The 14,596-nt window shown below is 35.9% G+C and overlaps 2 protein-coding genes across 15 annotated transcripts; both read right to left on the bottom strand.

Moving 5' to 3' along the window:
- Positions 1 to 1,193: 1,193 nt before the first annotated feature.
- On the bottom strand, positions 1,194 to 5,065 carry LOC111016363 (cyclic nucleotide-gated ion channel 1). Its single transcript, XM_022291746.2, has 8 exons — positions 4,642 to 5,065; positions 3,901 to 4,450; positions 3,389 to 3,601; positions 2,997 to 3,283; positions 2,708 to 2,819; positions 2,212 to 2,448; positions 1,741 to 2,135; positions 1,194 to 1,640 (listed from the first exon to the last, which is right to left on the bottom strand). Exons 1-8 carry the CDS (start codon positions 4,680 to 4,682, stop codon positions 1,343 to 1,345), a joined length of 2,133 nt encoding a protein of 710 aa, XP_022147438.1. The 5' UTR covers positions 4,683 to 5,065; the 3' UTR covers positions 1,194 to 1,342.
- Positions 5,066 to 6,704: 1,639 nt separating this feature from the next.
- Positions 6,705 to 14,529, bottom strand: LOC111016316 (uncharacterized). Of its 14 annotated transcripts, XR_015790810.1 has the most exons (11): positions 14,096 to 14,527; positions 13,076 to 13,216; positions 12,389 to 12,535; positions 12,159 to 12,264; positions 11,818 to 12,000; positions 10,569 to 10,734; positions 9,249 to 9,571; positions 8,179 to 8,238; positions 7,814 to 7,875; positions 7,528 to 7,646; positions 6,705 to 7,110 (listed from the first exon to the last, which is right to left on the bottom strand). XR_015790810.1 is itself a non-coding variant. In XM_022291669.2 (10 exons), the coding sequence occupies exons 2-9, from the start codon at positions 13,088 to 13,090 to the stop codon at positions 7,820 to 7,822; spliced, it is 1,056 nt and encodes a 351-aa protein (XP_022147361.1). In that variant the 5' UTR covers positions 13,091 to 13,216; positions 14,096 to 14,527; the 3' UTR covers positions 7,333 to 7,654; positions 7,814 to 7,819. The 14 variants fall into 14 exon arrangements, 9 of the variants coding, with proteins under 9 accessions (XP_022147361.1, XP_022147362.1, XP_087980074.1 ...); XR_015790808.1 differs by having other exon boundaries at positions 7,528 to 7,654; positions 7,814 to 8,238; positions 14,096 to 14,528; XR_015790809.1 differs by having other exon boundaries at positions 7,814 to 8,238; positions 14,096 to 14,528.
- Between the last annotated feature and the right edge of the window lie 67 nt (positions 14,530 to 14,596).

Genomic DNA, 14,596 nt, shown 5'->3' with positions numbered 1-14,596 from the left:
TGCCATATCGGTTTTCAGTAACACTTATTCACAAATCCATAACTTTTAAAAGAACAACTTTGTTTCATATCTAAAAATGCATATTGGAATTTGCATTGGGTGCTAATATTTTTTGCTGTTTGTTTGTGTTGTTGGCATGCACTATGCAGGGCTGAATAGATTGACAGTGTCATGTATTAGTCTCAATAATCCTAATTTTAAAGGCCAGTAATACTCTTTTATCTATTATCAACAGTAACTTATACTTTTACAAATCCCCCTTTTATCAGTTTGTAGTTTGAATGTGCTTTTTGATTCTATAAGGTTTTGAATGCTTCATCCCTTTTTCCCGTTTTGCTTGATTATATATCTCGTTTGCCAATTCGGAGACAAGAACAATGAAAATAATCAAAAATTTCAAATAAATTGAATAAATCCATCGGTTAAATTATAAGTTCAATTCATAAACTTTAAGGACGGTGTCTAATAAGTTCCTAAACTTTCAACTTTTAGTTTATCAAGTCTTAACTTATTTGACATTTTTTTTAAATTCATGAACCCATTAGACATATCATCGAAAGTCCATATCATATTGAATTGCGTCTAATAGATTCATGAATTTTTAAAATTTCGAATAAGTTAAGGGACCTATTATGACACAAAATTGAAAATTTAGAAATCTATCAGGCACTTTTAGAGTTCCGAGATCTGTTGAACACAAAGTTCAAAGTTTAAGAACTTATTACACAATTTTTAAAGTTCATTGACCTATTGGATACAACTTTAAAGTTTAAGGACTAAACTTGTAATTTAACCTAAAAATGAATATAATATTGAAAACTTCGTTTAAGAAGTCTTAATCTTGAAGAGAATGGAATCTGGGGTTACTAAAATTCACAGAGTATAGAATTTATTAGATCCAGTGGATCAAAATTTGACGGTGGTGCTAAAGCTTTTGGATTCGATAGTGATTTAACCCCTATAATGTATCAAAGCAGGAGGTTCTATGTTCAAACTTCTATAATGTCACTTTTCATTTTCATTGATTACCACTTGTTGTCTTATGCAAATTTCTAAGACTACAAGTGAAAAGGGTTAAATTTACCGGAATCCATGTGAGCTCAAACTTTTGGTTTTAGGTTGAGTGATTCAACAATTATGTTCTATTTTGTGGCATGTCCAACATCAGAGCAAGACAATTACAAAGAAGAAAGTAAGCAAGAGAAAAATGAAAGTTGAAAGTTGAAACCAAGCAGGAAGAGTTTTCTGTTGATTATCTTACATTATTCACATAGATATATTATCTCACACACACAAAAGATACTCAGGACACAGAACATGACACAGCTCGAAACAGCACATTTCAAAGATCCAAGATGGTGAAGTCTCGCTCGATTGGCTTTGGAGGCGGCGGTAGCGTCATCACTCTCGAGAGTTGGGACGTCTGCTGGTGTTGATCTCGCTGCACAACTTGCAGTAGATGGGATATGAATATGGATGCATATAGAGTGGCACCAAAGCTCGCCGAGGCGCCAACCGTTTTAGCCAATGCACCTTGAAACCTGCTATCGCCACCCCCTCTCCGCTTTCTTTCACAGTAATCATGCCAAGCTTCTTGTATTTTATAGGCAGCCCAAACTTTCCATTGATGAGAGTAGAACCTAGAGACCAAGGATTACAAATCAGTTACTTAGTTTATCAGTGGTTGAACTAACGTTATGGTAGAGAAATCTGTAGATAAGTTCAGTAGAAAGAGCATGCCTCACTGAGAGTTGGAACTGCTGGCTATTGAAGCGCTGGAAGCGGAACAGACTAACCACAGATTGCAGCTCTTTAGCCTTTAGAGCAAAAGCTTCAACCTCAGTTAGAGTTTTGACAGTTCTGGTTGAAATGGGAAGAGAAGTGGACTGCGGATCCATTGCCCATGGAACTAGCTCTTCACCGCAGAAGTCGCCAGCCTTAAGAACGTCCGAGTGAGAGTCGTTTTTCCAACCATAAGTAATAATTGTAGCCAGATTTCCTTTCATGATGAACAACATCATATCAACCGGGTCACCCTCTTGCAGAATGTCGCTCTTCTCTGTGAACAGCACTGGCTTGAGATATTCGCACATGGCATCCAACAGTTGCTTATCCATGCTGCTAAAAAGTGGCACCTAAGGCATTCCGAGTCAATGAAAACTTACAATGTCATGGGAGGAATATGAAAAAAGTATAAGGAAAAGAGCTCACTTTCTTAAGCAGAGCCAAGCAGAGATGGCGTTTGATGTCTCTCCTAAGGTCTTTAGGAAGGTTACTGATGAGTTCCTCTTCATTAACTCCCCTGTTTAGCTGCCATTTGTACTGATCGTATCGTCTAATACGCTGCCTCAAGTCCTCCGGGAGCATACGATGCACCATCCAATGCTCGGCGTCTCTTCTGTTAATTCTCATCTGCTCTACTTTAACAGTTGTTGATTGCAGATATTTCTGTCAAGGGGAACAATCCACAATTGAAAGTTGAAGCAGATACATAAGGGATGGAATCAGATATACAAAATCCAACACTACAAGTGCAATTTGGCAAAGATTTGATAACGAACTTGAATCTTTAGTAACTAAACAATCTAATCCAGAAACCATCAATTCAAAAAGTCACATCATTGGATGTTGGGGGCATAATAAATTTTCCTCTTGAACTAAGAGAAGTTGCTACAAATAGAATGAATGAGTGTCGCGTACGTATTACCTGAATATTGCTAATGAGTAACGCAAACAAAACCAAACCAAGGATGGCAATGAAGACAGCAAAAAAAAGCTCTCCCAAGTAATTGCTTATTTGAAGGTTCTGTCCACTTGAGCTGTAAAAAACAAACAAGTTCTTTCAGAGTGCATGTTGTTTCAAAGCAATGAACTTTAAAAGTGTGATAAATATTCTACATGGATGATAGAGACAGGAACTTATAACAATAGATTCACATATCTCATATCTCATTCTACACTAGAATAGTGAACAAACATGGGAAACTTTTACAGACCCGACATTTCGCAGAGCCCACCAGAAGCAATAAAAGAATTTGCTGTGAAAATTTGTCGTCTGATCGGTTAAACGGAACTTAAGGGCTTCAAGATATATCCCAAAGTTGAAGGTCTTGTCATCTTCAGACTCTTTATGAGGGCAATACTCCTTTATAAACCCGTATGCCGGTCTGCTGTGATCTCCACAGTACAGATACTTGCTATTACAGTTATTTTTCCTGCACGCCTCATGCCAGCATCTTGATTCTTGTTCTACTGAAAATAAATACCAAATGGCACCAACTACCTAATTCATCACATTCACTGGCTCATGTGAGAACTCCCTTTTAAACCAAAATGTAAAAAACTACTGATTTTTGTATTGCTAGAAAATCAAATGAACACAACATACATGACTAGCTAGCATATAAATAAGGAGATTGAAGGCAGCTCCACTCCAGGCTGTTTCTGTCAGTATGCCAGAAGTTCTGGTTACTTCTCTGTATAGCGGATAGATTCGGAAAAGCCTTGGAAGGTACTGCAAAAGAACCGCAACCTTCATGAAGTTCTTTGTCTTCAATGGAATCGGGCCTTTCGCTGCCGGTATGATAACTAATGCCAAAAGCTGAATGACATAAAGGCAAATGGTAAGTTCACTTCTGTGAGGCAATCAACACTACTTAAAACAAAGGATTCACAATAGTTGACTCAATGATTCCGAAAATAATCCACTCTCAAACGGCATATAGAACAAAACAAGCACAAAATGTTAATACAATATCAAGAAAGAAAAGATGTGGAATGAGTTTTAAAGAGCTCATCATCCAATATTCAGCATTCAAAATGAAGAGTATAGTCAAATGTTATGCCCTTGATGCAAAGATCAGTGCTGCTAGGATCGTAAAAATTATACTAAACTTATACCTGAGGCAGAGGGATAATGGATAAGATATCGATTATGAAGTTTGAGGACAGGTATCTTTTTGCTATAGCTGCTGGATCTTCAACTAGTTCGCCACTTCCAAATACTGGCAAAGAAGGAGGTAAAAAGCCCGTTCGGAATTCAAAGATAATGTGAAGTAGATAGAATATGTCGATGAATGAACGAAGAACGCAAGCAATGATCATAAGGAGCCGGTCCATGGTTAGGCATTGGTGTTGCCTATCCATCACTGGGATGTAAAAAAAGAGAGGGTCCACAGCTACTGCTAGGACACAGGAGAGCACAAATATCTTGTTCCATTGCTGAAGAAATGGCTTCTGTGGATCAAGAATTTTCTTCCAAAATTCTGGTTTTTTCCTTGACTGATCATCTTCATGCTTGAAGCCTAAATTTGCTACCATCCTTCTAAAGCCTTCAGAAGCACTAGAAATTTTTCTCTGTATGCTCTCCAATATTGACGCTGGAGACAGCCTGCTCCTGTTTTGGTAACCTCCATATCTTACATGGATATCAGAAGTTGGATATCCAAACCTATATATTATCATTCAAATCAGCATGCTGGGACAACAAGAACCAGACTTCCTACCATTCTTCAGAAACCAAATATGAACCCCCAATACAAACTTTGTGGAAATAAAATCCATATGGTGCATTCACAGAACATAAGTTGGTTTTCAAAAAATTTGACAGCAAGAGAGAGAGAGAGTTAAGAATTTTCAAACCTGAGAGATTTTGGTTTCAGGGAACCCATAAATTTGGACATCAGTATCTAAAATGTGGGGCTAAACTCCGGCTCTGATAGCACTCTATGTGCTGCTTAGCTTCAGAAACAAAACCTCACATTCATTTTAACTAAAATATAGTCGCTTTCAAGACAAGAAGTGGCACTTGAGCTTATGAATACAAAAGCTTTCTTTGGGTTGTTGAAAGGGGAACCAGAAAGACTGAACAGGGGGTCAACGAGAGAAAGGGGAGGCCGATTGCCTTGAATTAGCTAGTAAAGTAGAGTAGAGGGAGCTCCAAGGAAAAACGTTTAAGACTTTATTTGAGCTTTAAAAAAGTTGCTCTCTACAGGTAGAGTGGGCCTTCAAAATGTAAACGTCTTTACATAAATATCTAATTTGTCAGCAAAAGAAATTGTGTAGAATCCTGCTCTGGTTTTGCTAGTGTTGTATGTGAAATGACAGTAAATTTTGTTAAGTGAAACCCCAGATGATGAATGAATGTTACAAAGAACCCAATTTTGGCCATCTTCAAAGAGAAAAGGAAAATGCTTTGGAGCATTGCCATTCTACTCGAAAAAAATCTTTGCAAAGTTTGATGTGCTTATCCCATTGCTCCTTGATTTTTGCTTTTTCTGTTAAGTGGGAAGTCTATACTTTAATGCAGTTCCCATGATTTTTCTCATAACTTTATCAGAAAAAAAGAGCTGCCCTCCTCTTTAAAGTGATAACAGGACAAAGATGTGAACTTAGAAATAGTTTAAATGATTAAGATATCAGTAACTTCAAACACTAGAACCATAATAATAATATTATATTCTAAAAAGTATTACAAAATGATTTCTTGAGGCCAAAGTTGTCACCTTTTTTATTTTGGAATGAAAAGGAAGTCTTCTCTAGTCATACCAGAGTCTTTTTATATGATTTTTGCATAAAGGGTCTACAAATTGTCACATTTTGTTCCATAAAAAACAAATTTCTATTGGACTCCAATTCTTCTTTTAGAAAACACAATGACATATCACAAAATGTTCATCGGCCTTTATTTGGTGAAAGTATCTCTCATATATTTAGTATTTGTTATGGACATGTGTTTCTCGAATTCTTAGCACAAATTCGAAAACTTGCAGTGTGACCTTTAAAAGTGAAACAAAATAGAAAAATCCAAGGTTCGTATTGATAGTAAAGGGACTAGCTCGACAGCAAAGTAAAATGCTTATTTTGCTTGAGGTGATCTTATTCATGGTATTAAATATCCACCAATATTTACATGTATCGATATCTATGGGTTCGATGTCAATATGAAAGATAAATAGATATTTCCATCGTATTAAAAAAATCGACAAAATGTAAAATATCGTAGGGATAATATTAATATTAATTATTTTTAACTTATTTAGAAGTAAAAAAAATATTTTTTTGTTCAATTTTAAATATTTTCTATAATTTTTAATTTCTCTAACTTTTAAGAAATGTTCATCGACATCTTATCGATATTTTCAAATCGAGACATTATATCTCCATAAAATTTAGATTTTGATATTTCCATCCCTTTATAACTTCAATCGTACTGCACTTATACGGCTTCATACCATTTTTTTGTCGTAATAAACTCCTCTTTTATCTATGGTGTTTTTCCATAAAAACGTTTCACGTAAAATGAGTATTAGTTATAATATGTATAGTTATATTTGTCATTGCATTTACTATTATAAGTTTTCAATAACACTCGCTCACAAATTCGTAACTCTAAGAAGAACAACAACACCGCTTCTTATCTAAAAGATAAGAAAGCACATGAAAAGAAAACAAGAAAAAACTTTTAAATTAAAAAATTTTGTTTGGTAAAAGATTAAATATATGGTAACTCATTAGCTCAATGGTTTAACATTGTATCATAGTAGGAGATTCTGTGTTTATGCTCCACCACTTATCACTATCGGTAGAGCTTTACGCGAATTTCAAACAAGTGAAAAATTAAATCTACTGTAACTGAGATGATGGATGATTTAACATGTTCTAGCAAACCAAAGCTATTTTTATAACAGTCAAATAATGCCAAGTGGTCATAAAAAATCAATATGTAAAAAGATCAAGATCCCCATATATACTCTACACCCCACAAGAAACAAAGGAAGAAAGAGAAAGATAAAGGTGTTCTCTTTCTCACCACACACACACAATATAATATTTGATAGTGATAAAAAGGGTTGTTACAATTGCAACCTTTACAATTTGATAAGGTGAATGATTCTTCAAAATGACAGCAATGCAGCAAGTGCAAGCAGAGCCATCTTAGGCACTCTTTCAACTTTGGTGCTGGAGAAAAACCCATTTCAAAAGCTACTTTTGGAATGGGTAATTTCATTTTTGTGTTTAAATAAACTCCACCCTATCAGAAGAATTTTAAGTGCAGAAGAAAAGGAAATGGCCCACTTTTCTCAATTATTTGTTCCTGTCCTGATTCACCTGATCCAGAAACCATAACATTTATGAGCAGTGGCCTAATGAGTTTATGACTTTTTTTCTTAAAGAGCTGGTTGGTGGTTAGTATAAAAACTGTTCTTTAAAACAATGTTTTAAGTAACTGGTTTGCTTTAGTTTGTTCTCACGGATAGTCTATTTTTAAGAGCATTTGAAGTCGTTTTTCTACTTTACAAGTCAACTCGAACCGGTATAAAACAGCTAACATATTTAGAATAAACCCATTAACGGATTTAACTTCATCTTATTAACTTAAATAACTGTTCAGCATAATGATATATTGTATCAAGAAGTGTAGACAGCAGGCAACTTGATGGATGCTTCCATCAATCAAAGCCATTGAACAAAGCTAGAAGAATAAAACATCTAAAAGTACCATAATTATGGGATGGAGGTATAGACCTTTAAATCCAGACGAGACAAAGGATTAAGAACTGAACACAGCAGCTTCAACTTCCAAGCAACCGGAGATCTCTGAAATGAGCAGCACAAGAGTGCCCCTACATGACTTACTTCCCTATCTACATTCCTACAAAGCAAGCTATGTGACTACAAATTTAAATGATTCAAATCTGTCGATGACAAAATTACTGGATGCCTACTTATTGATAGACAATGAACTCTTGATTTCTGAACAAATCTTATCCTATCCTACTTGTTCAAGTTGCTAAAAAAAAACCTTTGTCACCTTTGTCTAGGATTTCTCTTCGTCCGGCGGCCCAGGGACTGAATCAACAAAGAACTCCTCCACTGAGACAAAATTAAGATGTTAGTGAGTGGCCAAATGATAAGTTATATATCTATGTGCATCCAACTTTGCATGGACGACCAGGAACTTCTGAGTTTCAAGAGTCATACTAGAAGGAACAAAGGATTAACGAACAAATGTAGGGTGCACTTACCTATGCGATCAACATTCACCAAATTGCTTGTCATGATGACATCTTATAAAACAAAATAAATATATACTCGCCATATGTTTGCTTTGGAAAAAGGTGGTTTTGGTTACATTAAACAATTTAGAGCTGAAAAGAGTCTTCGCAATTCCCATACCTATTTCTGAGTCGGAGGGCAAAAAAGGAGAGCCAGGGTAGTTTCCTAAGGGTCCTAAATCTGCACCAATTTGAAGAGATTACATCAATATGCTTAAAGATATTCCAAGTGAAGAGTGAAAACTACCAACAAAAAACAATTTGGCATTCTTACTCAAAACTTATCAATCCATGCTTTGAATTCCTTCCAATTGAACTCTTCCTAACAGCTATCGAGGTTTATAAAACAACACAAGACTATTCCATTCAGAAGAATTAAAAAGATGGTAGCATGAGAACATGAAGAACGAGGTCTATTCTGTGCATATTATTACTATCCGGCTACCATCACTGCATAGCGAGAATATTCGTGGGTATATTAGTTCTTCTAATATATCCTAAGAACACATCCCTTTCGAGAAGCCAGATACCAGCATACTGCCACTTGGTTTTATAGGAAGGTCTTGAAGATGAAAAACATAGGCAGCAACCGGTGCTATATTCATATCAGGGACGAATGAACTCAAACTGCTTCACTCTATTGTGATCGTTGACATATTCATTGCATTCACTCGTTCACACAGTATGATTGTTTACTCTGACTTGGGCAAAGGATACCTGTCAAACAAGTCCGGCATCCTCTAGCTTTCAACTCTTTTGTGTTTATGGACTACACAGACCACATTCTTTCTATCTGTTGCCCTCGTCCAGAAGATTATTTGGTTTTAAAAGGCTTATTTCTCAGCATTCTTTTATGACTCGGCTGGCCATCAAGTGGGCAGGAACTACTGCCGACTCCTCTTTTTCAATAATATATAACTTAATGGTGTAATGTCTGGGTCACCCTTTCTTATGCAGCTCACTCTCCCCTGATTGAATTATTTGTGACTTGGTTTATTTAGTTTAGCTCGTGTACGGACATTCATTTTTCAACATTTAGATTTTTCACTTATTTTTATAGCCTTGAGAAGAAATATTCCAAAAAAATTACTGTGACCTGCAGAGATGATATTGTGCAGCTCAAAAGTTCTACAGACATCATACATGAATCAAATAAAAGCATCTACTAATCACTAAAAGCCTAGAAATTACCTCCCAAGTTCGATAAATCTGTTGTAAGATCTGACAGGCTAAAATTCCACTGAAACTGATCCAATGATCTGAGAGAATCCCTAGAATTTCCAGCTCCACCATCCTGTGAAAGTTGCAGACCAACTGAACTTACCATTTCAGATGTAAATGCAGTATCAAGTGCGGAAGTATCTACTCCAATTCCGGATATTTCTGGAGCAGTGAATGAGAAATGACCACTGGATGCCACCGAAGCAGGACTCATAGACATCTCTGACATGGAGGACATAGTACTGTTCGGTGGAATAACAGGAACCACATCAGCCTCACTGTTCATCAGCATACTTCAAAGGACAAGTATTAGATGCAATAGAATAACTACCAGTTTAAGTGAAATAAGCGAGACTGAAATTGGGAAGGCAAAAAAAATATATCCAAACACATTGCAGAAGACAACTTTTTCTGCAACGAATTGAATAAAAATCAAAAGATTGTTCAAAAGCATCTTTAAGCATCCAACATTTCTCAAAATATAACGAAAATTATAAACTTAAAGAGGGAAAAAAAAAGAACTTTTAAGATAGTGTTCCCTACATGAGGGGTATTTTCTGTGTTCCCTACATGCCTTAGATTTTTATATATTTTTTGGTTACTTGCTCTTACAATTTATGAAGCCAATGAATGTAATACTGGTTTGTACAGTCTTCCCTATATATCCTTTGGGCTGATCAACCATATATATTCGTAAAACCTCTCTTATAGTTCCCACATTACTCCTAGAGGCTATGTCTTAACTCTTAACCACTTGTCATTAGTCCCATGCATATTACTATATTAGTATAGTTTCGTATCACTGGTTGCAGTTCCTCATGCTTTATTAAAAGGTACACCAAAACTCCAGCAAAAGTTTTTCCAATGCAAAATCTACCTTAAACAAGCAAGGATGATTTTTCTTGAGGTGGATTTTGCTAAGTAGTAATTATAAGATACATGATTCCCATACTAGTACTTGAGCATAACAATCAGTCTGAAAGAGGTAAGAGTTACTATTTACCAATTTAGAGATTTGCAAGTGCATAGGAGACGTTGCATTGGTTTTGACAAGGTTGCATCAAAGGAAACAATAAAATGTTTTAGAATGCATGTTAGTAATGACTTCACTAGAGAAGTTTGTAAAAACTAGGAGCCGGGTGTTTGCAGATGATATCATTTAATTGGAAAAATGTGAAAAGGCGCAAGCTGACATGGAAAAGGGGAACAAGAATCAATTTCCAATTCTGAAATATTGCCAAATGATAAAAATGCCAAAGAAAGAAAAAACTGTTAAGAAAATTTTCTTACTCGTTCCCAGAGTTCATCCTAATAGGATGGAAGTTACTAGGTGCAGGGACTCCATTAACCACATGGCAGCTTGGCATCCCAGAGGCCATGGTATCCAGATGGGGTTGACCTGGCATTGACATTGGAGGTTGCTGAAGGACTGGATATCCCATTGGTAAGTTGTTAACTGCACTGCAAACAAGTAGTGATGAATAACAACAAAATACTAGTATCTTGCAACATAAATCAGTCTCACTTTTTCTGATAAAAAAAAAAAAAAAAAATCAGTCTTACTTCGATATAGAAACGTGTTCACGGTAATAGATTTATACTGTATACAAAGAACCTACCATTTTCTGTTTTTTGATAAGTAACTAGAAAGTATGAATGATTTACAACTAGGCTCAAATTTTTTAGACTGATTTTTGTCTTAAAGAACAAAAGAACGTTCACAATTATATCAATCCACCAAAGACTCCCCACCCCCCCTCCCCCCCTCCCAAAAAAATTGAAAATGAACAATGAGGGAGAGGGGAGGAGGAGGAAGGGAAAAAAAAAAAAAGACACGTTGTGATATCTATGAGAAGAGCTACAAATTACACTCGCATAAAACAAGCTAAAATTTCTGACACAGCCATAAGCAAATGAGCAGGATAAAAAAGCCATTTTGCACGGTCACCATGGAAAAGAATATTGAGTTAACTTTAAAAGGAATTTTGAAGCCTAGCAAACAAAATTTCTAGCATTAGTATCAGCAGTAAGTATGCAGACTTAGCAGATACTCTCCAGCCTTCCGTCAAGTTCATGTCATATATGAGGCCGTGTCTTCTTCCAGTTTTTAGCCGAATTAGTGTTCTATTAACTCAGAGCAAGGTTTTACAATCCCACCACATGGTAGTTGACACTATCTGCAGAATCTTATTTTTCTCCATCCATAAACTGGAATAAATAAATTAGTAAAAAATTCAACATTCAAACTTCTATTTTAATATTGACATTTTTCTCAATTTTTTATGAGCACGATATTGAATTAAGATGAACTAGATCAACTGATATCCTAAAGTTCTCACCCTCTGTTCCCATTTGTTCAAACAAGACAATGTTTGCCATAATCAATTTTCCTATCTAGCACATCCCCAGCATCTATAGTTTACAAATTACAAGCTGCAGCTCAACAATGCTGCAAACAAGGGTTAACAACTGCATCAACTGAGCTAGATATTTTTGTAGTCAGTAACCTATTCATCTGTATAAGAATATAAGAGCTTACCAGGCATAGGATGAATCCCATTCTGCATTGGAGCTAAAGGAACTTTGGGAGGTATGGAATAGTTCATGAGACGGTATTGATGTTCAAGCAAATGGTTGAAAAGAAGGATTTGTTTTTTCAATTTTAACCTTATGTAGTAGGCTCTGAAAAAATCAGCATTCTCTTCTTCCAGCTTCTGCCAAACTGAAAGATGAAAGTCCAAAACATTAATAAACAGTAATTGATATGTTATAAACCCAATCACCTCTCTGCGAGAGTCTGGAGTAATAGTAATTGTTTACAGGCATTGTTATTCGATGGAAAATAAGGACGCGGAACTTAATCGGAGCTCCTATACTTACCTAGCGAAGTAAATCCCGGGTCTATCCTTGCACGATTCAATAGGGTCTTAACCACCTCATCTCTATTCATATATAACTGTAGGCACCGCTCTATTAAATTCTGGACCTAGAGCAGCATTCCAACTCATTCAATAATAAAGAGATGAGAAATCACAACAGAACAATCAAGAAGAGGAAAATAAATATATAAAAGGCTGGTCATAGTTACTACAGAAAGAATATACACTTACAAACTCGATATCTTGGTGAGAAACTTTTTTGCCATCATTGTTAGAGGCAGATATTGAACCTGAATCTGGTACAGGAGCCTCAGTTTTGTTGTTGTTTGGTAGGTCATTTTCGGTATCATCCAAGGCCTTTTTTGCATCTTGAACTCTCTGTGCATGCCATGAAGTGTATTTCTTAGCATGGCAGATAGATATATAGGTGTGGCATATAATTTCAGCAATTTCTTTTCTAGTAACCAAATAGAAAACTAAAAGCTACAAATGAGATCCAGGGGAAAATACAACATAGAATATCTAAGAGCCAGAATATGAACAAGCATTGATGTCCAACACTTGTATAGAACTACCGTATTTGCAGGTATAAAGAATATAATCCAACATCTAATATCACATGAAGCTCTGGAACACGCTTCCCTAATAGCAATGCCCTTGTCACGAAAAATACTGGCCAAGTAAGATAAGTAACGATTTACATTTTCTATACAAGTTGGTTCTTATCAATTTCTCTTTCAATTAGATGATACTGGAAGTAAACCATTAGCACCAGAACTTTAGAAAACCATTCTGGAATCTGAAGTGACAGAATAAGTGGAGGAGTTTTTGTCGTTAACAAAAAACAAGTGAAAAAGTTGAAGTTTGAGGAACATGGAGCTTTTCATATAAGCCAACAACAAAATTGTAAAATAAAACCTGTGCGGTCTTCATATCAGTTGAAAGCAGAATGACCACATCTTTCTATATAAATTAGGTATTCTTTAAATACAGCGGAGGCTGCAGAAACAAACGTGATTATGAACATAGGTATAGCTCTTGTAGGATTGATTATTTCACCTGAAACCAGAATAGCAATTATTCAATCACCCGGTTCGACCAATGGGACAGGTATGATAACGTGTTAAGAAAAATATAAAACATAGAGTAAAAGTAAATACAACTTCTACAATTGCCAGTTCATTAGTTCAGTTCTTTGCAAAATGAACAACAGTAAATGGGAAAAAGACTAACGTTGTTAATGTGCTTAAGGCATTTCCTTCAGTAGAACAGAGAGAAATACACCAGCATCCACAAACAGGATCTTTCAGATGGTATGAGACCCAAAGAGTAATCTCGCTAGATGTTAATTTTCAAATGAAAATTTCCACGTCCTTTCTAAACTATTTAAAACTAGTAGATAACTCCCAAGACCAATTTTTCCAACTTATTTAGAGAAAAAACAATATTTCATGACAATGTTCTGATATTCCATAGAAATCCACCTATGATTGATTTTTGAATTTTAAGAGAGAGAATTCTATTAGGCACCTTGTAAAAGTTCACCAACAAACAAACTCCCAATTTAAACATCCCTCCTCCAAAAATTCAAACGAGATAAATAATCACTTCCCAGAACAGACTCGATTTCAAACCAAAGATAGCACATGTTCCATAATTATGGACTCATAATGCAAAACGCCAAAGGACTGGAACTTCAAACATAACATCAGAATTTTCCAGAAATACAAGAATATGTTTGCTTTAAATTCAATTGGATCTCAACTCAGTCAGTGGACATTGCGAATAACACCTTCAATACTATTTAACAACGGAACAACAGTGATAGAAATTAACTAACGAATACCCTTCAAGCACTAATTTCAATTCTCACTTCTACAAGCAGATAAAAAGAAACCGGGAACGGGAAAAAAGAAGCTGACGATACGGCAAAATTACCTGCAACCCAGATTCCAACACTCGGTGAAAGTGCTTAATTTCGACAAATTTAGTAACCTAAGCTCCTGAACGAAGCTCAGAAATTGGTATAGATATGGTTTGATGAACACAAATGGCACTTGGACTTCGCAACTGAGCTTTACTAGGAGCTTAGAAGGTAGAAGACGAGAATAGACAGAAATTGAAATCCTCCGTCAGTAGCCGCAGGAGCGTTGAATGAAATGGAAGAAACGAGGAAAATAGAGGATGGGAATCGTTGAGCATGGATTTGTTACTACATTATTGATAGCAAAGGAAGCTGAGACGAAGCAGAGATAGGAAAAAAGGAAAGGAAAAAAAAAAAAAAGAAAGAAATCTTGCTGGGTGATGACGGTGCTCTGATTTTCCGGGAAATTTGTGAGGAAACGGAATGAGAATTGGCAATGTGTCGAGCGAGAAAAAACAGAAAAAGGAAAAAGATATATTTTTGGAGTCGGCTTGGTGATATTTTGGGAGGGCACT

This window comes from Momordica charantia (genome assembly GCF_013281855.1).
Source record: "Momordica charantia cultivar OHB3-1 chromosome 5 unlocalized genomic scaffold, Mcharantia_2.0 BLBB01000005.1, whole genome shotgun sequence".
In the NCBI taxonomy this organism is placed as follows: Eukaryota; Viridiplantae; Streptophyta; class Magnoliopsida; order Cucurbitales; family Cucurbitaceae; genus Momordica; species Momordica charantia.
Note: the sequence above shows the minus strand (reverse complement) of the source record. Positions and strands in the feature narration are given on the sequence as shown.